The sequence below is a fragment of the Syngnathus scovelli genome, chromosome 1 (genome assembly GCF_024217435.2).
Source record: "Syngnathus scovelli strain Florida chromosome 1, RoL_Ssco_1.2, whole genome shotgun sequence".
Taxonomy (NCBI): Eukaryota; Metazoa; Chordata; class Actinopteri; order Syngnathiformes; family Syngnathidae; genus Syngnathus; species Syngnathus scovelli.
The window spans coordinates 6,274,838-6,298,889 of NC_090847.1; the positions used below are offsets into that span (position 1 = coordinate 6,274,838).

The 24,052-nt window shown below is 44.8% G+C and overlaps 3 protein-coding genes across 5 annotated transcripts; all 3 read right to left on the bottom strand.

The window, feature by feature from the left end:
- Positions 1–691: 691 nt before the first annotated feature.
- Positions 692–7,945, bottom strand: hspa4b (heat shock protein 4b). The gene is made up of 19 exons (XM_049746904.2): positions 7,628–7,945; positions 7,015–7,072; positions 6,714–6,854; positions 5,772–5,894; positions 5,560–5,659; positions 4,666–4,799; positions 4,341–4,585; positions 4,182–4,258; positions 3,944–4,095; positions 3,558–3,664; positions 3,335–3,468; positions 2,979–3,163; positions 2,577–2,672; positions 2,337–2,492; positions 2,139–2,264; positions 1,949–2,056; positions 1,746–1,865; positions 1,498–1,659; positions 692–1,225 (listed from the first exon to the last, which is right to left on the bottom strand). Exons 1-19 carry the CDS (start codon positions 7,732–7,734, stop codon positions 1,022–1,024), a joined length of 2,535 nt encoding a protein of 844 aa, XP_049602861.1. The 5' UTR covers positions 7,735–7,945; the 3' UTR covers positions 692–1,021.
- A 3,832-nt stretch (positions 7,946–11,777) lies between these two features.
- On the bottom strand, positions 11,778–14,749 carry uqcrq (ubiquinol-cytochrome c reductase, complex III subunit VII). Of its 3 annotated transcripts, none has more exons than XM_049747353.2 (3): positions 14,608–14,749; positions 12,724–12,911; positions 11,778–11,957 (listed from the first exon to the last, which is right to left on the bottom strand). In XM_049747353.2, the coding sequence occupies exons 2-3, from the start codon at positions 12,875–12,877 to the stop codon at positions 11,863–11,865; spliced, it is 249 nt and encodes an 82-aa protein (XP_049603310.1). In that variant the 5' UTR covers positions 12,878–12,911; positions 14,608–14,749; the 3' UTR covers positions 11,778–11,862. The 3 variants fall into 3 exon arrangements, with proteins under 3 accessions (XP_049603310.1, XP_049603298.1, XP_049603317.1); XM_049747341.1 differs by lacking the exon at positions 14,608–14,749 and adding an exon at positions 13,387–13,545; XM_049747360.2 differs by lacking the exon at positions 14,608–14,749 and adding an exon at positions 13,239–13,371.
- Positions 14,750–21,399: 6,650 nt separating this feature from the next.
- On the bottom strand, positions 21,400–24,001 carry gdf9 (growth differentiation factor 9). The gene is made up of 2 exons (XM_049733843.1): positions 23,433–24,001; positions 21,400–23,054 (listed from the first exon to the last, which is right to left on the bottom strand). The coding sequence occupies exons 1-2, from the start codon at positions 23,983–23,985 to the stop codon at positions 22,165–22,167; spliced, it is 1,443 nt and encodes a 480-aa protein (XP_049589800.1). The 5' UTR covers positions 23,986–24,001; the 3' UTR covers positions 21,400–22,164.
- Between the last annotated feature and the right edge of the window lie 51 nt (positions 24,002–24,052).

A 24,052-nucleotide genomic window follows, 5' to 3' on the forward strand; every position in this document is an offset into this window, starting at 1 on the left:
TACAAAAAATTCAAAATCGGTTATATGAATTATACTGTAGTGCATGTAGTCCACGGATTTTTATGTATTCATTCACACAAATCAAATGTTACAAAACTGTGCCAAAGATGAGTTAAGATACTAACTCGGCCCCCTCTTGGCCGTCACAACAAAATAAAGAACTTTACTGAGAAATCAAATCAAAATCTTGTCAAATTGTGAAGAGGTTTATCTTTCTCAAGGGGTTTATAAAAATAAATTGCAGTATTATAAAGATGTACCTCAATGTGTTACAAATAGGCATCCTGCGTCGTTGGTGATGTCATTTTCCACACGGCAAAGCGCACTGTAAGGTATTTTTGGAGTGAGGCAAATTATAAATTCTGATAAATCAGCACAGACTTTTTTAGGCAATTAATCATCACTGGATGTTTTTAATACAGTCTGTCATTAAGTTTTCTCCTAAATATTACCAACATGACCCAAAAGTTAGGAAGCGACTCGATGGGATAGTGCACTTCTCGACTACTGAGACCACAAAAACTGTTAAATGAATTCCATTCTGCTTGTGTCATTAAAAGCACCATATTAATTTTAAAGGCAGAATTATTGAGACCGTGGTGTTTGGTTACATTTGATTTAGCACACCACAAATGCGGTCGGTCAGAGCACGTTTCAGTTTAGTGTTTAAATCTCATTGAAGAATTGGGACTGATTTCCAATACCTTTATTAAAATCATATTGTGACAGACCAGAACATGGGGCACAGAACAGAAATAAATACCATCATGATGGCGCTCGTCAAACAGGCTTATTGCAGCTGCCTTCAGAATGATGTCATCGAGGGGGAAAATAAAGAGAGATGGATGCCACGGCATCAGACAGAGCCACCACCCACAGCTGGGATTAGTGTGCTAAAAACTCTGCCTGCTGTTGACATAAGTGCATTTCCTGAAACATTCCACTTGCACTGATAACACACGCAAGACAGCAACTCAATCTCAATCGACCAGCTGCCAAAATTGGGAGCTTTGATGACGCTTCAGTCAAGGTCCATCTCCGACTTATTTTCCGTTTCCGAAGCGGCGTTGCCCGTGTTTTCGCCCATTCCCTTGTCTGCACTTTCTTCCTGAGCCTTCTCCTGCCCGTTCATGGGCCCGTTCTGTTCTGCTGGTGTGTCCTCTTTAGGCAGCTCCACCTTTGGCTTGGGCTTGGTCACGGTAATGTTACAGGCAGAGAATAGCTCCTGGAAAAGTTCACATACAAAGGAGCACAATTTAAAAAATAAATAAATAAATAAAATGAAATTCTGTCACGTTTACAGCGATAGAAAACGTTGTCTTTACCAGATATTGGTACTCACCCATCCCTATTGATTAATTTAATTTTGATAATTGAGGGGCTTAAAATTAAAACTTTTTTTATTTGATTCATTAGTCCCTCATGAGATGTCTATTTGTGCGCTTTTCTCATGAACCTATCTCTTTAGCACTGTGCAGAACGGATGGCGCTTCTCACCCTGGTTTTTTCTTGAATTTCCTTAACTCTGACAGAGGGATCCATCATCAAGCTCTGCTTGCTTTGCTGGTTCATGGCACTGTTCATCCACATCATGGCTTCAGTGGCCAGCTTGTCCACTTTAGTGACGTCGGCTTCATCTATGTGGTCGTACTGCTCCTCCTGAGCAACACAAATTCAAAGTCAGATGACAATCAAGTACATTTTTAGGGGCTACAGCAAGGTGAGCCACACTTTGATATGCTTACTTTCATTTTACATGCATCAACAAATTTCATGTACTGTTGGATTTGTTTCCCCAACTCGTCAAATGCTTTAGGCCTCTCCTCGGCCTCTGTGTAGCGCTCCTGAATAGGCTGGCCCAGTTTCTGCAGGAATTTCAAGACAAGTCAAAATATCATTTCAGTGATTTGACAGAGCAATATAAGAGTTGATTTAAACTGCAAATGACCTTTAAGTCTGCCAGCCTGTCAATGTACATCTGCTTAGGTTGGTCCTCTCCATCCTCATACAGCCAGTTCTCAGTATCCATCAACTTTGATGATAAGGCATCCCGTTCCTGAAAATAGAAAATATTATTTCGCATTAGGAACACCTTGTCTCATTGATGCTCACCCAAGTGGTCTGGAATGCCAACTTACAGCTTCGCTCACAAACTTCTCCAGCATGCCTTGCAGTTTGTCCCTCATCTCATACACATACTCTTCCACGTAATTCTTGGCATCATTCCTCTCCTTCTCCAGTTTGTCCTGCATGATCATCTTACCCTGTGGGGAGACCACTTTGTGTCAATAAATGAGCGTCAAATTGTGCTGACGATGTATCCATGCTGTGAGTACCTCGTTTTCCACAAAAAGATTCAGCATGTCGTCTGCTAATTGCCACTGTGGGCTGTTTTCAATGGGAAGATCCAAGACTTTGGTTTTGACTTTGGGCTTTTTTGCTTGTGGTGGCTGGTCAGACTTCTTCTCACCTTTGCCCTCTTCTGTGGTAGTCTAATCGCAATTAGATTCTTTTACAAACTCATTCACTCCTGACGTGCATGCTTGTTCAAAACAATACATTTGTTTTGCATTCACCTCCATCTTCTCATTCTCTCGTGGCGTCTTCTCTTCTTGTTCTTTCTGACCATCTCCCTCATCCTGCTGGTCCTCCTGGTCAGTTTGCATCTTGTTCTGCAGAAAGCAAAAGACGTCATGGTTTTAAGCCCCTCAAGCACAAATCCAATTGCAGCTAACAAGGGCAGTAAAGTTAGTGATGGGGAAATGAAGCTTCAAATTTGCTTCATGAACCAGTTATTGCATTTTTGACTCCTCTAGATGGCACTGATGGCTTAAATAAAGGGGTTTAAAAAAACACGTCTGTGTGTTTTTAGCCCAATGCTGAATAGAGAGTTAAAAAAATACCACTGGTTCATGAAGCAAATTTGAAGCTTCATTTTCCCATCACTACATAAAGTTTAGTATTGATGTCATTATTACCTCCCCGTCTTTGTCATTGACCTGCTCCGTCTCCATGGGTTCTTCTGGCTCATCTGACTTGATCACCTCGACCAGGGAGGCACTGGACACACTGAAGATTCCGTGGATGTTGACTCGGACCTTCACTTTCACCTTGGAACTCTCGCCGGAAGCTTGAGGAACAACCTTTTGAATCAGAAATTGACCTGTTTGGGAGAAAATTGAATTTTTTTTTTTTTTTTTAAACAGCAACAGTTTCACCCTGGAACGGACGATTTTTAATATATGGGAAAATTATTAATATTAACAAAGCAAAGGTCAACCAACTTCCCAGAAAAAATGTGTTTGACTTTAGAGGCTTCACTCTAGTTGCTTACCGATGGTCGGGTCAGGGTATGGCAACGCATTGGGGTTGTTGTAGTACGCCTCCAAAGAGAAAGGCTCTTTGCGGTAGAACGTCAACACTTTGGAGAAAGGTGCTGGGTGGTTCACGGGAAACACCTCGCAATCACTACAAAACAAAACCATGTCAAAGCGTCAATGCTACAATACATAAAGACTGGAGAGTAGAAAAGATGGAGCAAAAGTGGTTTGTTTTACCTGACACCTTCCTCAGCAGCAGAATGCCACTTCAAGGAGATAGGATATGGAACAGCGTCAGTGATGGAGAACTCGCGCACTTTGAAGGCGGGTGACAGGATTGCGCACTGTGGGAAAGGAGCGTTGTCGTCACATGTTGCAATGGAGGCAAAGTCGTCACGTTCATATAGGGGAAAACTGCTTTGGTGATCTGAACCTCAGTTTTCAAATAAAAAGAAAGACTAATTCCAAATATTGACCAATTGATACTAAGAGCGCAATTGTAGCATTAGTAAGACTAACCCAAAAAATGTTATTGTTTCTGTGTCGAAAAAGTTTCGGCCCAAAATTCATGCTGAGCATGAGAAACGTGCGTCAATCAATAAAAGGAAGGAAGTGCGATATACCTGCAGAGCAGCTCCTCTGGCCACTGCTTCGTCAGCATTCAGCGTGGTGTTCAATTCCTTCCCGAAGAATTTGCTGATTCTCTCTTTGACGGCTGGGATCCTGGAAGCTCCGCCCACAATCTCTACTGCATAGATGTCGTCCTTTTTAAGTTCTTGAGGGACACAGAGACAAGCAAAAGAATTAGAGGACGGTACTTGTGTCATAAATAATAAAAGAATTAAACAGTGTGATGCTTACTGGATTGTTCCAGAAGACTCTGCAGGGGAGGCTCCACTTTACCAAAAAGGTCCGCGCTCATCTCTTCAAACTGACCCCTTGTGACAGGGGAGAGGAGGAATAATCAATGACACCTTTGATGACATCTGACTTAATGACAAAGAAACTTCATCTACGTACCTGTTGAGCTTTGCCGACACGTCTATGTCATTCATGAAGCATTCGATGTTCAGTGGCAGGTCGGAGGAGTTGGCGCTCATGAGCTTTTTCAGTTTCTCACACTCCATGTAGAGCCTGACCAGAGCCCGGGGCTTTGACTTCACATCCAGCTTGTACTTCTTGCCAAATTCTTCACAGAAGTGCTTGACTAATACCTCATCAAAATCCTTGCCTCCCAGGTCGGGATCGCAGGCTGTGGCGAGAACCTGGGAGACGGGGAAGAATTTGTTGATGCAAAAAGCCTGTCGGAGCTCGAATAGCACTTTTTTTTGGGACAATTCCCAACCTTAAGTTTGCCCTTGTTGAATGCGCATACTGATGTCTGGTACCCACAATGGCCCAAGTCCACAAAAACCACATTCCTGGCCTTCTCTTCCGGAGCAGGTAGATCCTGCTTATAGATGCCATATGCCAGAGCCACTGCAAAAGAACAGTTGGTACATCATTAATATTATCGACAGAAAAGACACAAAGACTGGAATTATCTGGGTGTAACTCATGTACTAAAAGTAAACATGTCACGGCAGGACAAGCGTGGGTGTAACGGGTGAAATGAAGGTTGGCTGATTATAACAGCTATTGCTTCTTTCCTTGTAGTGAGTGTCTAAATAAATACCAAGTGGCCCATGTGTTACATTTGGCAAAAATCCTGTGGGCTTCAGGTGTTAGGAGCACAAAAAACATGCTTGCTTGTACAGTTTAAAGCTACAGTATATAACACCGTGAATATGATACTCATGGTCACAATTGTGTAGACCATCGCAATCTTTGTCATGCCTGTTTTCCTAATTGTTGTAATTGACAAGGAGGTAATATTAACGTGCCGGTATCTTAGCAACAAGAAATATCTAGAGAACTCCCAAAAAAGAGGTCATGCCTGTGCTCAGAAATAAGGGAGCTTTTGTTTTTGGGTGTTTGACAGTAAACAGCTGTATTTTTTCCTTCAACTTTACTTGAGTAGCGGGATAGCTGCAGCTTGTTTCAATCCAAAATTTTGCCTGCTAACACAAAGCTGAACGAAAAGACAAAACTACGGCTGGTTCTCGTTTCAGCCCTAGTAAAATGGAATTGGGCACTTGACCCAGAAGTGTAAATTCAGCCAGAGGAACCATCGTGAATGCCGACTGGGCTACTCAGCCTACAGTACATAAAGAACATTCACAAAAAAAGTGATACACACCAGCAGTTGTCTCATTCATTAGCCTCAAGCAGTTGAGTCCTGCAATCTGTGCAGCGTCAACCACCGATCGCCTCTCAGAGTCAGTGTAGTAGCAGGGAACCTAGAAAACAGCAGGAAATTTTTGGGGCGTGTTGCAGTCAAGTGTGCACGCAGTCCTCTTTGCATGCTTGCAGAAATTCTATCAAACCTTAAAATTGTTTTTTCCTACTTACAGAGACAACGCAGTCAGCAACGGGCTTCTTCAGTGCACTTTCTGCGGTTTCCTTCAGCTTGGTGAGAAGCATCGCAGTAACCTGTTCAATGCTGAACACCTTTTCCTCCTCCATATACATGACCTATAGGGGAAGCCAAATCAACACAATTTAATCCCCATACACTAAGCATGATTTGATGTTGCAGTGTAACATTGGTAATAGCAGAAGCAGTAACAATAATCATAATACAAAAACACAATTTATAAGTAAGAAAAAGCAGTTCATTTTTTTTTGTCTATAAGACATCACTAAAGGGTAAAAGCAAAAACCTGTGTGTTATTGAAACCTCCCCAATAAGCTTTTTATAATGCACTATCCACATCTTTTTACCTTTAAACCTTTTAATCCTAACATTGTTAAATCTTCTTATGTATTACAGTCAAGAATGTTAGATAGGATGATTCATTACGTCTTTAGCGCAAGGCAACTCATCATCAAGTATTAAATTCACCGCATGTTATTGTTCAGCATTTACTCACCTTAACGTTTGTACACCATATTAAGAATAATAATATTAAGCTCTTACTTAACAGACTGCCTGTCCACTTAAAGGTCTTGTAATGGCGATAGTTTGTCTCTGGATAAGATTAAATCCATTTTCATTGTTTACTAAGGGGGAAAGTAGCTTAATTCTGTGATATCAGAAGTGGACCCGTGCCCCAGAACAGATTGTGCTCAAGCATTTTATTTTTCAATAGTCTCTGTTACATAATAGCAGTCAACTTACTGGACTGTTTCTTTAAATTGAAAATCCATTTAGTGAGTTGTACACTATGCTGACATAGGTTTTCACACTATCACAGTTTAGCATGATGGCCAGATTTGTCACGGCAGCAAGTCTATCTATTTTATTTTCATGCACAAGCGGAATTCTAAGGAACTTCCTCACTATATGCTTACCTTGATTCCAGTAGTCCCCGTGGGCATTTGTGCAACATCGTAGACCAGGCTGGATTTTAGGCGCTGCATGTATGGATCCGAAAACGCTCGTCCATGAAATCTCTTGAAGCCTTGCACTGTGTTCTTGCAGTTTGTGACAACCTGATCAACCACAAAGATTTGAATTAAGTGAGTGAACACATGTTGCCATTCTGCTTGATATTACCATGCCACATTCTAAACATGCTCATTGTCAAAATGAGAGACAACAGAGACAATGCTGTTATCAAGACAATAAGTACCAATTCCAATAAAATCATACCTGGCTTTTTGCAGCTGCACCAATTGATCGATTCCGTGGTCCAAAAGAAACGCATGCTCTATAAATAGAGAAGACAAATCCGTTTCGCCCTCCTTTATGGCACAAGCAACAAGCATTTACTTGATGCATTTCAGTGTGTTTCATGCAATGGGATTGAAGTGTATCGGTGTAATAGCGTCTCATCTGTGATTTGGAAGCTAAACTAAAGCAAAATTAAATGACCAAGCCGTTTTGACAGCTAGTGTATGGCGGCCTCCTCCCAATCACGCGCATTTCAGTGCCCGTAGGCATGAGGAATAAATCGCTTCGTTATTCTACAATAAATTCTGTAACATTGACGCGACATTACCTTATTAATTTGAATTGCAATAAAATCATATTTTATGCACAAAGGAAAGGCAGGGTCGTTTTGTTTAAACTCACGACGGTCACTAGCATTAGCCGTAGCACTCACATGCTGTTTCCTGTTGTAAAATACGTTAGCTTGTTAACTCGCCGTGTTAGCATCGTTAGCGTCACACAAGAGGATGATGAACACGGGTGAATTCCCGAGCATTCCCGATTTGTTATTAGGCGCAGGCGACACTGAAGTAAAGTCATCGCTCATACTTACGGTGTACATCGGTCGCTGTATTCATTGGCGACAGTTTCGATCCCACCGGCACGGGCTACTGCTACATAGCAGTTCAAATAGCCCACATCGAATCCAACAACTGACATCTTAAAACAAGCTAACGGGATAGTGTTGTGGAGAACAAATACACCAAGAAGGGCAGCGGTACAGTTCTGCGTAAAATGAGAACCTAGTAGCTACAGGGTTAGGATTTCACTCAGCGGCTGTCGTTGGTCTACCCTTGTTCTTGTTCCATGAAGCTGAGCACAGCAGCATGCGGTATACCGGCAGATGAGGCGAGAGGCTTCAAGAATTTTCTATCCGTGTCGCCAACCAATAGTGCGTGAGCCCGGTATGAGGAGACTGCGACACCTACAGGCCAAAAAGAGTAGCGTAGGGGAGCTGCGTTGTCATGTACAACAAAAGTAGAACGGCAGGATCAATTGTTCATTTGGTAGCATCATTTCTTACTTGCAATAATTCCAAGTCTGAGATTCATTTACTTCATCAGACTGTTGCATACTTCACTTCAAATGCTTATCCAGGTCTTTATTGCAGCCTCTTTGGGTTCTGGTTTGTTTCTTCAAGACGTGAAATGGATGCTCTAGGCTAGGTCCGGTGACCAACTTGGGTACTGTCGAGTTACATGGTGGATAGGATGGTAAAAGATGGTGCGTGAGTGTGTATTGGATTTGGCCCAGACGAATTGGCTAAGATGAAATTCCAAATTTCAAAGCTTGACATGGAAGACCTGAAGAAGGGGGCCTGAGTAGGGGTTACTTAAAAGTTAGTTCTTCAAAATTAACTATTGTTAAATTGGTAAAGGGGAATTTGTTGGTTGAACCAGTAAACCTCCATTCCCGTTCCAAATTTCACCAGAAGATGGTGCCAAAGTCAGATTGACCTAACATAGTAAATTAATAGTTTAAAAAATCATCGATTAGAAGAAGACTTGTTCTGAAGCACAGCAACACACAGTTTTGGATTATGTTATATTATTTTATTTTGCTATAATGTACTTTGAAACTGCTTGATTATTTTAATTTGCTAACTAGGGAAAGCCCATGCTCATCGTTAGGTAATGAAAATGAGACATGTTAATCACAGTTAGAGTAAGCTGCAATATACTTTAGTTTATTCTGCTTTCCAATATTGTATAGTTAGTAGCAACTTGAGCAGCATCATAGCACTGATGTTTCATTTACACATGAATGTATTAAGAGTTGAGTAAGGACAAGGGATTGACAGTGATACCATGGGTGGAAAGTCAAAGTCAAAAAAGTCCAAGTCTGCTTTATTGTCAATTTCTTCACATGCCATGACACACAAAGAGATCGAAATAAGTGAGCGGGGTGACTCACATCACTCACAATCGTGGCCGCCTTGCGGGCGAGATGGGAGGCATAAATGCCCTTCAGGGAGGGGAGTGAAGCACCAATAATCTTACCAGCCGTGTTCACTATGCGCTGAATACAACATGAATACAACGGCAATCCCACGCTTGAGCTTGACCTAGAGGTCACCAGCTTGTCAAAATACGTTTTGAAGATGCTTGAGTGTTTTAATCTGCTAACTAGGAGAATTCACGATCCATCCATCCATCCATTTTCTGAAGCGCTTAGTCCCCACGGGGGTCGCGGGCGTGCTGGAGCCTATCCCAGCCGTCATCGGGCAGTAGGCGGGGGACACCCTGAACCGGTTGCCAGCCAATCGCAGGGCACACAGAGACAAACAACCATTCGCACTCGCACTCACACCTAGGGACAATTTGGAGTGATCAATCGGCCTACCAAGCATGTTTTTGGGATGTGGGAGGAAACCGGAGTGCCCGGAGAAAACCCACGCGGGCTCGGGGAGAACATGCAAACTCCGCACAGGGAGGGCCGGAGGTGGAATCGAACCCGCACCCTCCTAACTGTGAGGCGGACGTGCTACCCAGTGCGCCACCGAGCCGCCGAATTCACGATCATAGTTATTATTATGTGTTAAATTAACTATTGTGAAAGTATGTGTTATTATTGTCACGATTTTTAATCAGTATCAAACGTGTGGTGAATTCTCTTCGATGTTCTGCTGGTCTCCAAGATCAAACGGTGGATAGGTGGCTGGCTCAGGGAAGGAAAACTTCAATGACACACGGCTTATTGGGGAAAGATTTTATTCAACCGATGTCAGAATTGAAGTGTCTCTCTCTAGCCAAAAAAAGAAGCTCCCCTGTCTTCTCCCGCCTTGGGTCTTATACCCCGTGCCCCCCCCCCCCCCCCCCCTTACTCGGGCGCACGCACACGAGGGCAGCTGGTCAACTTCTCCCCCGCCAGCTTGCTTTGTTGATTCTAACCAAATGGCCGATTCCTGTGTCTTCGTGCCAGGACGTCTGCCTTCCTGGCCCCGGCCCCATAAAATCCCATGCGCGCGTGATCTGGTCACCTCTAAACTTAGAAGTGAAATATACATTGCATGAGACCTAAATAAAAATACACCACACATGTATGTAATATTGATGTTCCATTTACACACGAATGTATAAATGTAAGCGAAGAGAAGGAGGCAGAAAGGGTTAATGGTGATACTAAGTGGTGGAAGACTGAGATCCCACACAGGAGCGTGACCTCGGTCACGTTTTTCCAGTTGAGGCATAAACAGAATGCTGTTTGACGGAACACAAGTCAGAGAAAAAACATTTGCAAATGTCACGTTGACGGACAGTTGACAAGATTTGGAAGTGGGAAACAGGATGAAGCATCCCTGAGAAAATTGTTACTTCCGTGAGAACATGGTCACCTCATCTGGTTGAATCCGGTTGCAGGTGCAGTCTATTCTGGAAGCATTTGGGTCATCTGAGGCCAATGTATGACGTCATGGGGGAAAAAAAACGGGTACGTGACCAAGCAGGCATAGTACCCACGAACTGGACTTTCTGAAAAATATTGTAAATGACAAGAGCAAAATTCACTTGTTTTAAGTTTTAATAATAACAGACAACTTTGCATTACTTATAAGTCCTGTTTAAAATGTTCATGAGGCAAAAACAATTTTAAACTCTTGTAAATTAAATTATTTCATACAGTTTGTTCAATGTTATCTGACTCTTCAGATATGAATGAAAGGCAGCATTTGTGTTTTTAAAGTTGTTCACATCTGCCTGAGTGGTTTATATTTGGTTATTTTGTCTTTTACAAAATAAAGACAATTGGGACAATGAAATTTGTTTCATAACAGTATGTATTTGCATGAAATTTCTGTAGTCAAAAAATGTCAGAAAAAAGTATTGGCCCCCGGGCCCCTTCACTTTATCAAATTTGGCCCTCCTTGAAAAAGTTTGGACACCCCGCTTTAAACCGTTCAGTTCTTTTTTTAATTGAAGACAGCTTTAATCCTTGACATCAGGGAGTGTCAGAATCTGGTTCGAAACCGTTAACTTGAGCTCAGCTAGTGTGGGTGCACGCTAGTGTAAATAAACGAGTTCCTGCGGTCTTAACAAAGACAGCTAAATCTATTCCGAGCGGTTAACAAAAGCCCCAATCATTATAGGAAAGAAGAACCGCTGAAATGTCCGCGATCGAGATTCTGGGTCTCGACAAAGTAGTTACTCAACCCTCAGGTTTCTTTGATTTCAGTGGGACTGGCGTTCGGAAATGACGGAATTAATCTAACAATAGATTAGTTACCTGAACAGCGGTTAGACTCGGAACGAATCTTCTTTCCGTACCGGCTTAAATTAAGTCTCCCCTACAGACTGTGTTACTGCAGAGGGGCTAAAGTACCGAATTTTACCCTTTAAACGGAGAGCCGGTCACTTACATCAGGTAAGTGCACGATTGACAGAACCTTCCGCTTTTCCCCCAGATGAAGTCCTTGGTTGCGGCTTAAATTAAGTCTCCCCTACAGACTGTGTTACTGCAGAGGGGCTAAAGTACCGAATTTTACCCTTTAAACGGAGAGCCGGTCACTTACATCAGGTAAGTGCACGATTGACAGAACCTTCCGCTTTTCCCCCAGATGAAGTCCTTGGTTGTGTTGACAGTGTGGCTTGGGCCTTTGTCATGTTGCAAGATGAAACTTCTCTCTTTTCATCAATAAAGATTTATGTCTAAACACAATGTATACCTCCCAATACAGGTTATGCCATGAGCACAATAAACAGGCTGAATTAATTCAACAAATATTTTTTCATCTTTATTGGCGAAACAGAAGCAGCAATTAACAACAGAGGAAACCTTGTGACTGACAAAAGTTTATTCTTCGTTCTCATAGTCAGCGGGATTCTTCCTCTTGCTCTGCTTGTGAGCACTGTTGCCCCACGTGTAGGTCACGTACATGAGGATCATTGCTGCAATTGAACAGATGCACCAAGATGTGCAGTATTAGATTTGCTTTTGTATCTTGTCTGTGCCATTGACAAAAGATGCTGCATTATGTTATAGTGAAGTCAAAATAAAATGAACCTAATAAAAATTCTTAAAAGCAAAATAAAAAATGACGCTAATGAAATTTTGTATTCAGACGACATTATAAAATTAACCTCAAGCAATTTCTGAAAAGCAAAATAAAAAATGACGGTAATGAGATTTTGCATTAAGATGACATTTTGAAACACAACTTGAAACAACATGAAAAGGGTGAAATGCAAAATATGAATTAAAAAATGCTGTAGTTGAGAAAACTACTGTAACAGAAGCAGCAGAGTTAAGGTAAAAGTAAGAACAACAGGCAGATAAGGTCCCCAATGACTGCAAGCTCAACATATATGCCTATTTGTATGTGCTGCTGCTCAATGTTGATTGAAGGTTCATAAATACCATAACACATGTGACCATTTTTATAAACCTGCAATGGCTTTTCACATAGCAAAAATTCATCGGACAAAATTTTATGGTTAGGTTAAACATTTTAGTGTTTTAGTAAACAGTTTTCAATTCTAAATGTCTGTCTTACAAATTCGTGAGCCATCTGTTACCTCAAAATATAAGTTATGACCATCATAAACAAAGCACGCTTAGTATAATTGCAGATGGTATTAGATTTTCAAATATTCAGTAATATATAATATTAAAGCACAATAATTAAAAATACTGAATATTCAAGCAAATACTCACGAGGGGCAACTCTGAAGAAAGATGATGAGAACCTTCTCCATACGTTGGGAATTCCCTTGGAGAAATAGTTTGCAAACGCCTTCTGCTCAAAGGGTGACAGACTGTATGTGATGACGTGCCTGACCCTGGCCAAGTTTCCAAAGTGGCGGCCCATGTTGATGCGGATGCCAACCAAAGAGGTCGAAGAACTGTGAAGGAGCAAGGCTACAATTTGAGGATGTGTTTTCGATGTGAATACAAGAACAGAAGGCGTAAAAAACAAACGAGGCAAATTCAAGCCTCTAAGTGACTGTAAATAGCATTTCTTAATGCACCAATGCTATGCTAAACTACAAAGAAATCACATTCCTTCAATAAACATTGCAATGAAATATTCACACTAGTTCCCTGACGCGAATGTCAATATACAAACTTGTAATCTGAAGAGCAGAATTTGAAATAGCTTATTGATCATGATAGTGGTGACTAAGAAACGGAACAACCTCGATGGTTTGGCGAAAGTACAAACATTAGACCTTGAACCATGTCATTTAATGGCGTTACGGCAAGCGCCCCACGTGTAGAGAAACGTCTTTTCAATTCGCTGATGAGTGTCATTCAAGATTGCCGTCGAAAAAAATTGCAGGAAAACTCTCGTAAAAAGGGAATGACATTGAGGCTTACCGTCCTGCTGCTCGTCTTTTGCTAATATGTCCCCATCTTCTTCCTTTATGACTATCTACGCCGAGCTCAAAGCTACTGTTTTACTGCCATCTAACTGTTTGGAGGCAAATGACTGGTTTGAAAACGAAAAATCGCTGCAGTACTTATCCCTGCGAGCATTTTGACGTCTAATAGACGTCTATTAGACGTAAACACCGGCAAGAATTAAGAAAATTATGCAGACGGATGAAGGAATATTTTATTGTCGTCTATTTTAGGTCTACTCATAGACCTAAAATAGACAACAAAATTAAATGGATCAAATGTTTAAGGTATTGACAAGCTTCTGTAATTACTGTGACATTTATTCGTTTAATTAAACATTTACCAGCAACAGTTATAATTTACATATTTAAATGAAATCAAGGATTAACGTTTTTGAAGATAAATATGTTTGCTCTGATACTTTTTTACATTACTTTCAAGGTTTTACGCAACCGTCTGTTACAAACTGTATAGAAAATAGAAGTAAACAAATTTGATTAATCGCAATTGATCATGGAAAAATGTGATAATTAGTAACTTTTTCTGATTGATAGCAGTGGTACACTAGGGAGAGCAATGGTACAGTTTTCGCTACAGTTTCGGTACACCACTGTGCGTACAGAAAACAGATTTTTTTTCTATTGAAATATAACTTTATTTAGCTTTTCAGCAGCATTTTTTTGAATCTATGATTCATTTCATTAATAATAGTTTCGACACTTTAAACCCTAACCCCTAACTCCTAAACCTAACCCCTAACCTAATCCTAGCCCTCGTTTGAAACAACCTCAGGCAAATTTTAATCCCTACGACAAAACCCGAGCCCTAGTTTAAACCTTAAACCCAGTTTGAAAAGCTGACTTTAATTTGAAACCCTACTATGACACTTAATGAGTACTACGAACGCATACTGAACTCTTTTTTTATTAAATAAATTATCATTTTAATTTCTATTTTTGATTTGGATTAGTTAGTTCTGCGGATTTTTTTCTAGTTGTCTAAAGTTTGAGTCGTGAAGTGTCATGCGGTCGCGTTTATTTTTCCGGGTTTCTGTCTCATCGATGTCGTAATTTTACTTCCGGTTTTATTTTGTCGTCCCTTCCGTTTCAGTTTGTGTTTCCTTCCTCGGTGTTGGTTGTCTTTTCTTCCCTGATCCCGATTGTGTGCACCTGTGTAATTGACAATAATGGTCAGCACCTGTGTCCACGCCCTTTTGTGTGTATTTAGTCCGTGTCTTCCCCTTGTCCTGTGCCAGTGTGTCTTGCCTCGTCCCGACCACCGGCGATTCCTTGATGTCCGAGTTCTCAGTAAGACCCCTCCTCTTTGTCTCGCCACCGAGCGACGCTTTTGTTTGTGCCTGGATCCCCATAGCCCTTTTGTCTCGCCTCAGTGCGACGCCTTTTGTTTGTACTTTTTGCCGCGTGTTTTCCCTCGTAAGAGGCGTTTTGATTTGTACTTTTAGCCTTTTATCTCGCCTCAGTGCGACGCCTTCTGTTTGTACTTTTTGCCACGCGTTTTCCCTCGCAAGAGGCGTTTTGCTTTGTACTTTTGATCAGTGTGCTTGCTGGAATAAATCCAAGAAAGAAACGACTCTGCATCCGAGTCCTTCGCCTTGTCCCCTGCCTGACAGTACACACTGGCCAGACATGGACTCGGCAGAGTCGGAGCACCTGTGCGCCGCAGTGCGCTCCCATGCCTCACTGCTCGCCCAGCACCAGAGGGAAGTGGGCGACTTGGGAGAAGAGATCCGAGGACTCGCTAAGAATCAAGAAGATTTCAGAGGAGCGGTCGCCACCCAAGTAGCAAAGCTGGGTCAGCAAATGCAGGAAGTGCTCTCGCTCTTAAACGCGGGACCAGCAGCGACCTCCAGTACACCCGTTGCTTCCCCCGTTACTCCCCTTGCAATAGCTCCCATGACTGGCGGTGCCAGACTGGCTCCTCCAGAGCGCTACTCCGGAGAACCCGGCCTTAGCCGGGCCTTTATTACAGAATGCGAGATGCATTTTGAGAGTTCCCCAGCAGATTTCCCCACCGAGCGCTCCAAGGTGGCCTACATGGTATACCTGACGGGAAGGGCCCGCACGTGGGCCACCGCGGAATGGGCCAGGGATTCCACCTCCTGTCGCTCTCTCCCCGCTTTCATCCAGGCCCTGCGAACGGTGTTCGATCCAATCTCCGCTGACCGAGACAAGGCTCGCCAACTCTGTCAGATAGTCCAGGGACAAGACACCGTCGGAGACTACGCCATCCGGTTCCGCACGCTGGCCGCGGTGTGCGGTTGGAACGCGGCGGCACTATATGACATCTTCCTCCGGGGCCTGTCTGGACCCATACAGGATCAGCTAATCCCCTTAGACCTTCCCACCGACCTCGACGCCCTCATCGCTCTGGCTATCCGCACTGACAACCGGCTGCAAGAGTGGAGGAAGCACCGAAGCAGCAACGCCCCCGCCTTCGTCCCAGTAGCCGGCCCTGACGTTCACCACTCCAGGCTGTACGGGGGTCGGCAGCGCCAGGAGCCAGAACCGATGCAGTTGGGCAGAGCTAAGTTAACAGAGGAGGAGAAGTTACGGCGGCGCCGAGAGGGAAGATGCTACTACTGCGGCGAGCTCGGACACCTCCTTCTCTCCTGTCCAGTGAGGAGGACCCTGAAGGTAAGCGCCTTCTCTGCGGCTCTGTCCCCGGGGCGAGTGCTCCCCAAGGGCAGGATTACACAGTTGGGAAGAGAAATAGAACTCGAAGTATTAATAGACTCGGGAGCAGACGAAAGCTTGATAGACTGGGCATTTGCTCGCCGGTGGGGGGTAAAGACTGAGCTACTGAACACTCCCGTGAAAGCTAAGGCACTCAATGGACAGGCACTCTTTGAGATAACTCACATAACAGAACCAGTCTCGCTGTCAATTGGTCCCCACCAGGAGAACATACGGCTACATGTCGTGACCTCTCCAATGAACCCTCTCATTCTCGGGTATCCATGGCTTCAACGCCACAACCCCGCTATAGACTGGGGATCAGGGGAAATAACGGGATGGGGGTCCGACTGTCATGATTCCTGTATCAAGTCTAACCCGCGCCCTGTGCCTCCTGCTCCAGACGCGCCAACCCCAGACTTAACCGGGGTCCCTGCGTGTTACCACCAATGGGCCGAGGTATTCAGCAAGGCCAAGGCTACCTCTCTGCCTCCCCACCGTCCGTATGATTGCGCCATTGACCTCCTGCCGGGTTCAACTATACCCAAGGGGAGGCTTTATTCTCTTTCGGGACCTGAGAAGCAAACCTTGAATGAATATATAGACTCCTCCCTCCAAGCAGGACTGATTCGACCATCGTCGTCGCCTGCGGGGGCGGGGTTCTTTTTCGTGGGCAAGAAGGACGGCACCCTACGTCCCTGCATTGATTATAGTCCCCTCAATCAGATCACCATCAAGAATCGGTATCCGCTCCCACTGATGTCGACCGTGTTCGACCAATTACAGCAAGCCCGGGTGTTCACAAAGTTAGATCTGCGCAACGCCTACCATCTGGTGCGCATCCGGGAAGGGGACGAATGGAAGACAGGGTTCAACACCCATCGAGGACATTTTGAATACCTCGTCATGCCATTTGGCCTCACCAATGCTCCCGCTGTGTTTCAGGCCATGATAAACGATGTTTTGAGAGACTGTTTGGACCGGTTTGTGTACGTATATTTGGACGATATTTTGATTTATTCCCCAGATCTGAAGACCCATAGGGTTCACGTCGAGACGGTGTTGCAACGACTCCTTGAACACCAACTATACGTAAAGGCCGAGAAAAGTGAATTCCACAAGAGCACCGTTTCTTTTCTCGGCTTCATCGTAGCCCCGGGTAAGGTTGAGATGGACCCGGCGAAAGTAAGCGCGGTAACGGAATGGCCTACCCCTGACTCACGCAGGAAGGTGCAGCAATTCCTGGGCTTTGCCAATTTTTATCGGCGGTTCATCAAGGGCTTCAGTGCCACAGCGGCTCCCTTGCACGCGCTCACGTCTCCTAAGGTTCCCTTCCACTGGTCGGCGGAGGCGGAGGCGGCCTTCCAGGAGCTAAAGAACCGCTTCAGCACCGCTCCCATCCTCACGCTTCCTGATCCGTCGCGGCAGTTTGTGGTGGAGGTGGACGCCTCCAATCAAGGAGTAGGTGCCATCCTTTCACAGAGAGCCAAGAGCGACAACAAGCTCCATCCGTGCGCGTTCCTGTCTCGACGGCTGACGCCCGCCGAACAGAATTATGATGTGGGGGATCGCGAACTGTTGGCAGTAAAGCTGGCATTGGAAGAATGGAGACATTGGTTAGAGGGAGCACAGCAGCCTTTTTTGGTCTGGACAGACCATAAAAATTTAGAATACATAAAGTCAGCTAAGAGACTGAATTCACGCCAAGCCCGCTGGTCACTTTTTTTCAATCGTTTTAACTTCACTCTGTCCTACAGACCGGGAACCAAGAACACCAAGCCTGACGCCCTCTCCCGTGTTTTCAACTCGGATCCAGAAATTAAGAAGCCCGAAACCATCCTGCCTCCTCATTGCCTGGTTAGAGCAGTGACCTGGCCTATCGAAGGCCGGGTACAGCGGGCCAATGGTAACAAGCCACCCCCTAGTGGTTGCCCTGAGAACCGACTATTTGTCCCTGCTCAATTACGATCCCAAGTCATCCATTGGGCTCACACCTCCAGACTCTCCTGCCATCCGGGCATGCGCCGAACGCTGTTTGTCATCCAGCAGCGATTCTGGTGGCCCTCCATGAGGGCAGACGTCAATGAATACGTTGCAGCCTGTCCCGTCTGCGCCCGGAATAAGAACTCCCACGGCGCCCGTATGGGGTTGCTGCATCCCCTACCCATTCCTTCGCGCCCATGGGCGGAGATATCCATGGACTTCGTCACCGGGCTTCCGACCTCGCATGGGCGAACCACCATACTCACAGTGGTGGACAGATTTTCAAAGATGGCTCACTTTATCGCCTTGCCCAAGCTCCCGTCCGCTAAACGAACGGCCACCGTGATGATGGACCACATATTCCGGGTTCATGGGTTCCCGAAAGACATTGTTTCCGATAGAGGGCCCCAATTCGTATCCAGGTTTTGGCGGGAGTTTTGCAGGCTCATAGGGGCAACCGTGAGTCTCACGTCAGGCTATCACCCGGAGGCAAACGGACAGACGGAACGTATTAACCAGCAGTTGGAGACAAGTCTCCGCTGCCTGGTCTCCCAGAACCCCTCCTCGTGGAGCAAGAACCTCTCCTGGGTGGAGTATGCCCACAACTCCCTGCCCACCACGGCTACAGGTATGTCCCCCTTCAAGTGTGTGTATGGCTACCAGCCCCCTGTCTTCCCTGACAGTGAGCCGGAGGTGACGGTGTCTTCAGCCCACGTCTTGGTGCGCCGCTGTCGTCGCGTCTGGTCGGCGGCTCGGGCCACGCTGGTCCGACAGGGGGACCGGGTCAAGCAGATGGCTGACCGGAGGAGACGTCCGGCGCCCGTGTACCAGCGAGGTCAACGTGTCTGGCTATCCGCCAAGGATCTTCCCCACCGGGGGGACTCCAGGAAACTGGCGCCTCGCTTCGTGGGTCCGTTCCCCATCGCCAAGGTCGTGCACCCGGCCGCGGTGCGTCTCCGCTTGCCCAGGTCCCTTGCAGTCCACCCCACCTTTCACGTTGGGAAGGTCAAGCCGGTGGTGGACAGTCCGTTGGTGCCAGATCCTGCGCCCCCTCCGCGGACTGTGGGAGGTGGGACGGCCTACACCGTTAAAGAACTATTGGATGTGCGCAGAAGAGGCCGGGGCTGGCAGTACCTGGTGGACTGGGAGGGTTATGGGCCGGAGGAGCGGCAATGGGTGCCGCCTAGATATATTTTGGACCCGGGACTTTTTGAGGACTTTTATGCGGCTCACCCTGGGGCTCCTGGGCCGTCTGGGATCCGGCCCTAGGGGGGGGGGTTCTGTCATGCGGTCGCGTTTATTTTTCCGGGTTTCTGTCTCGTCGATGTCGTAATTTTACTTCCGGTTTTATTTTGTCGTCCCTTCCGTTTCAGTTTGTGTTTCCTTCCTCGGTGTTGGTTGTCTTGTCTTCCCTGATCCCGATTGTGTGCACCTGTGTAATTGACAATAATGGTCAGCACCTGTGTCCACGCCCTTTTGTGTGTATTTAGTCCGTGTCTTCCCCTTGTCCTGTGCCAGTGTGTCTTGCCTCGTCCCGACCACCAGCGATTCCTTGATGTCCGAGTTCTCAGTAAGACCCCTCCTCTTTGTCTCGCCACCGAGCGACACTTTTGTTTGTGCCTGGATCCCCATAGCCCTTTTGTCTCGCCTCAGTGCGACGCCTTTTGTTTGTACTTTTTGCCGCGTGTTTTCCCTCGTAAGAGGCGTTTTGATTTGTACTTTTAGCCTTTTATCTCGCCTCAGTGCGACGCCTTCTGTTTGTACTTTTTGCCACGCGTTTTCCCTCGCAAGAGGCGTTTTGCTTTGTACTTTTGATCAGTGTGCTTGCTGGAATAAATCCAAGAAAGAAACGACTCTGCATCCGAGTCCTTCGCCTTGTCCCCTGCCTGACAATGAAGAAAGGGAATGCTAGTGAAGGAATGGTGTCGAAATACAAAAAGTCCTGCCTCGCTACAAAAACAGATATGCTCAAACCTCATTGAATAAAGTACATAAGCAGGCAAGTATATTCACATATTAAATCAATAAAAGAAACATTTTAAGCATATAATTATACCTACACACGAAATCAATAAAGAAGACATAACTAGACATTTTTGATAGGGGGTAATGACAAAGGTTTTTATAACTTTGTGATCTGATATGTATTTCTGAGCACTTTGAAATAAATGTTTTTTGATATATTGCCTGAATAGCTTAATGACCCTTAAGGAACTGTTTAATGTATGCCTGATGATTTTCTAAATCACGGACACTGCCAAAGTCATCTAAAAATGTTCAGTACTTGATTATATCTTATGTTTTAAGTAATGCTAGACGCCAGTTTTCGATTACTACTGAACGTTCTGGACAGAGTGAAATATTTTGCCTAACAAAGAAAAGATATGGTTGGAAGCATGATTAAACTAAGAATATGATGACGTAAGCAAGTACATGGAGTATCAAAAGAACAAACAAACAAAAACATGGTAAGTGGTGAGTACAAACTTTGCATAGTCAGGGAACATTAATAAATTGATGATGTCACAGCCAAAAGCTCACATAATTCCGTACAAAATGACAAAATTGAAAGAATGATGAATGGGCGGTGTGCGACAGTGAACGAAGTGGATGTATGTGCAAGAATGGTTACAGGAAGGACACTTGGAGAAAACAACCAAGAACCCAACCAAAGGTGATCGCCAAGGCCAAAAGACGGGATGGAAAACAACAGCCCCCACACACACCGAATCGCCCTTAATCAGCACTCACCCCCACGGAACCAGCTCTCACCGAACCAGCACCCACTCCCATGGAATCAAACTCTCCTGTGAACTTGCCACACCCCCTGACTCATCACCCATCAAACTCGGCCCACACTGGCATGTGCAACTGAATATAAGCTGACCAAAGAACCTTGAACGTTGCCTTTTCTGAATGGAGACTTTCTGCTCTTGAGCATGGTCGCACGAAAGGCCCAGCGCTGTATTTTATTTTCCTGAAAACAGAGCTTTCTTAAGAATTGTGATTGAACTCAACCAACCGGTGTAAGTCTAAATTTGGTTTCAGTGTCTTAGCCTTTTCCTAAAACTGAAGAAATAAAACAAGCACGCAGTGAGTAAATTGGATAACAGGTGATTGGCTATGGCTTTTGCCGTCAGGCGCGGATAGCGCGCTTCCCAAATTGTGGACCAAAAATCCAACACTACACACTTAGCGATGGACAGATCACTGAGTGTACATTACATTTTTTTTTAAAAATATATTGCTTTTAAGTGTAAATAAGATATTGATAGTCCCATATTTTTATTGAAACGAAAGAAAATACCAAATGTATGCATGCTGTTATTTATTTTTCCAACTCTTCAGAGAATGTCAATATCAGTTTGAATATGCAGAAGCTGAACACAGACACACAGTGAATTCACATCATTTGCATAAATACACATGGCATGCATGTAGTCACATGAAGCCAGTACAAATTCATAGGTATGTAGTCACTTAGTGACCAGAAGTAATAAATACATGCGGGCACCTTGACAGCTTTCATTCTGGAAAATTTGAAGACAGCCGCCACTCAAGACGACTTGTCTGGAATGCTCAGGAATAAAATATGTAAAAGGTTTGATAAGATTTTGTGACAGATTTCTTTTATTTTTGGTCCAGAACAGGGCGAATTAATACTTACTGTGTTAAATTAAACAAAAACAGACACAAAATAAGTTAACAAAATCTAAGGTTAAAAAAAAAACAAAAACAAAATTATATACTGAACTGCACTTTGTTTTTTTCAGTGTTTCATATCAGTGCCCTATTGGAGAGGTGAAACACAGGATGAATTTGTATCCTTTCTAATAAGGCATCAAGAAAAAAAATAAATAAATATTGTTTAACTGACTTTCCCAATGTTAAAATACATTGCTTAAGGAAACACACCTGCTCCAGAACAAATATTTTGTATGCACAACGATTTTAACCATGATGAAATCACAGAGCCTGGTCAGAACATCTTCTATTTGAATAACGCGCCAAAGGTTTACGGTCATATTTCGAAAAAAGGGAGCGAATGAGGGGTTTGGCAGTTGGTAGGTTGGTTGGTTTAGCGGCAGGTGCACCTGGTGGCAACCATGTCTTCAAACTCCTTGTAAACGTACGAGCCATCCTCCTCGAAGATCATGACGCTCAAGGGGCTGTAATGGGATGGAATGCACGACGGCCTCGGCACAGAGGAGTCAAGCTTCTCATATATGATGTTTTGTACCATGGTGTGGACGGGCGACCCATAGATGAAGCCAACTGTCCGCGGGCAGATGCCTCGACAATACCTCGGGTTATATTTGGGCGGGAAAACGATCCAGTGATCCAGTTTGAGCTGGCTAAAGCGCACTCTGAAATCATACAAGGCACAGTAACTTGTTGGGAATTCCGAGCTTGGAAGAAGCTCCGGTAAGTGGATGTCCAGGCTTTTATCGCCTCGTTTGCTCTTAGCGGACGCCCTTCTTCGCCGCCTCTTGGTTCGAAGAACTTGATGGGCTTTGAGAAACACCTGCCCGTGAAGCCTGTTTGCAGCGGTGGGCGGCAACGTCTGGTGTGACGCTTTGCTGTCGTCATGGAGATAAAGCAACAGCGGAGGAGACCCCACTGCAAACTCCAAAGGGCCTTCATGCCCGGCGTGTTGCTGCTTGAGGCACATGACGCCTATTTGAAGGTGGACATTGTGTTTTGGGAATTTTGAAGGCGGAAGAATCAGTGGAGTTACGTCAACTTCCGCCCAGTTTCCTCTTCCTGGAGCATCGATGGCGGCTGTGAAGTTTATAGCCTGGTGGATGCCGGGACACAGGGGACATTTGTTGGAGTGCTCCTGCTCCTTGATGCTCAGGAAGCACACAGAGTTGACGTGGGCTGAACTGTACAGCAGCGTTGCCTTTGTGAGCTGCTCTTTTTCTCTAACTTGATCAAGACTGTAGGGCAGGTCTAGTGTGAAGCCCTCTGCAGGAAAAAAGGGGAAAACAATGCACTGTGATTCAGAAAGTTGAAATTGGACTGTAATACATTGAGTAAAGGGAAAAAGATGCACGGAATAACATAATTCAACTTTTCTCAGTCAATGAAAGCAGGTGTAAAATATCTGCATCAAATTAACAGAGAAAATCATCATCCCACACTAATTGAATGACATGTGTTGGCAATAGTACTCTAATAATGCACTCTAAGCATAAATAGAACATTATACAGCAGATGAGATTTTTCCAGTACTTTACCATTTTTGTTGGTAAATATTTGCACCTTAACTTCAGATTTGTCGCCCCCACACTCAACACTCCCATGTCACTGCTGGTGTTGTGGCTACTTCGCAGTTGAGCTTACCTTTATTGCTTTTGGCAAGACATTGCTCTTGCGGCTTGATCAGCCTGACGACGTTGTAGCGCGCGCTCCCTTCTAAACTTCTCTGATCTCTGGACGTTTTCTTGAACGACGTGTCCGTCAAATACCTGATGTACTTGTGCTCGGGTTTGATCTTTTTCACGGGGGCCTGGTGCCACCTAGAGCCTCCGTGCTCGGACAAAGCTTTGAGCAGCGGGGAGAAAATGGTGCCATAGGAGTACTGGCTCAAATCGCTCCAGGAGTCCGTGCGGACCACGGAGCATCGAAACGAAGGCGGGCGGCTGCTACTGACCAGCAGCAGGAACAGAACAGCGCGAAAACAACGAAGGGCAACTGACGTCAACATTTGCTTTTCATTCATCCAAAATAAACAGGGGGAACCGGCCCAAAAGGTCAACGCAAAATCGCCGCACTGAAGCTCCAACTGTACGAACGTGGCACCGCTGATCAACAGGTGCAGGTGTTGCCAATCAATCGTCACGTCTATGACGTCATCAGGCAAGGCCGCGAGCCTTCCGGTGGCCCTGTCTATCATCTGTTTTTATAGCAGGGCTATTTTTATGGGCTTTTTGCAAAGAATAACTGTATAGTAAAAATAGTTC

What these genes read in the sequence shown, in the direction of transcription:
- hspa4b (XM_049746904.2), bottom strand. Translation starts at nt 7,734, where the DNA reads ATGTCAGTTGTTGGATTCGATGTGGGCTATTTGAACTGCTATGTAGCA. An exon ending in GTGCAGCTGCAAAAAGCCAG is followed by an intron (nt 6,855 to 7,014) that starts GTATGATTTTAT and finishes GTGGTTGATCAG; the next exon opens with GTTGTCACAAACTGCAAGAA. An exon ending in TTGATGCATGTAAAATGAAA is followed by an intron (nt 1,660 to 1,745) that starts GTAAGCATATCA and finishes TGTGTTGCTCAG; the next exon opens with GAGGAGCAGTACGACCACAT.
- gdf9 (XM_049733843.1), bottom strand. Translation starts at nt 23,985, where the DNA reads ATGATAGACAGGGCCACCGGAAGGCTCGCGGCCTTGCCTGATGACGTC. An exon ending in TCTTGCCAAAAGCAATAAAG is followed by an intron (nt 23,055 to 23,432) that starts GTAAGCTCAACT and finishes TTTTTCCTGCAG; the next exon opens with AGGGCTTCACACTAGACCTG.
- uqcrq (XM_049747353.2), bottom strand. Translation starts at nt 12,877, where the DNA reads ATGGGCCGCCACTTTGGAAACTTGGCCAGGGTCAGGCACGTCATCACA. An exon ending in TTTCTTCAGAGTTGCCCCTC is followed by an intron (nt 11,958 to 12,723) that starts GTGAGTATTTGC and finishes GTTCAATTGCAG; the next exon opens with CAATGATCCTCATGTACGTG.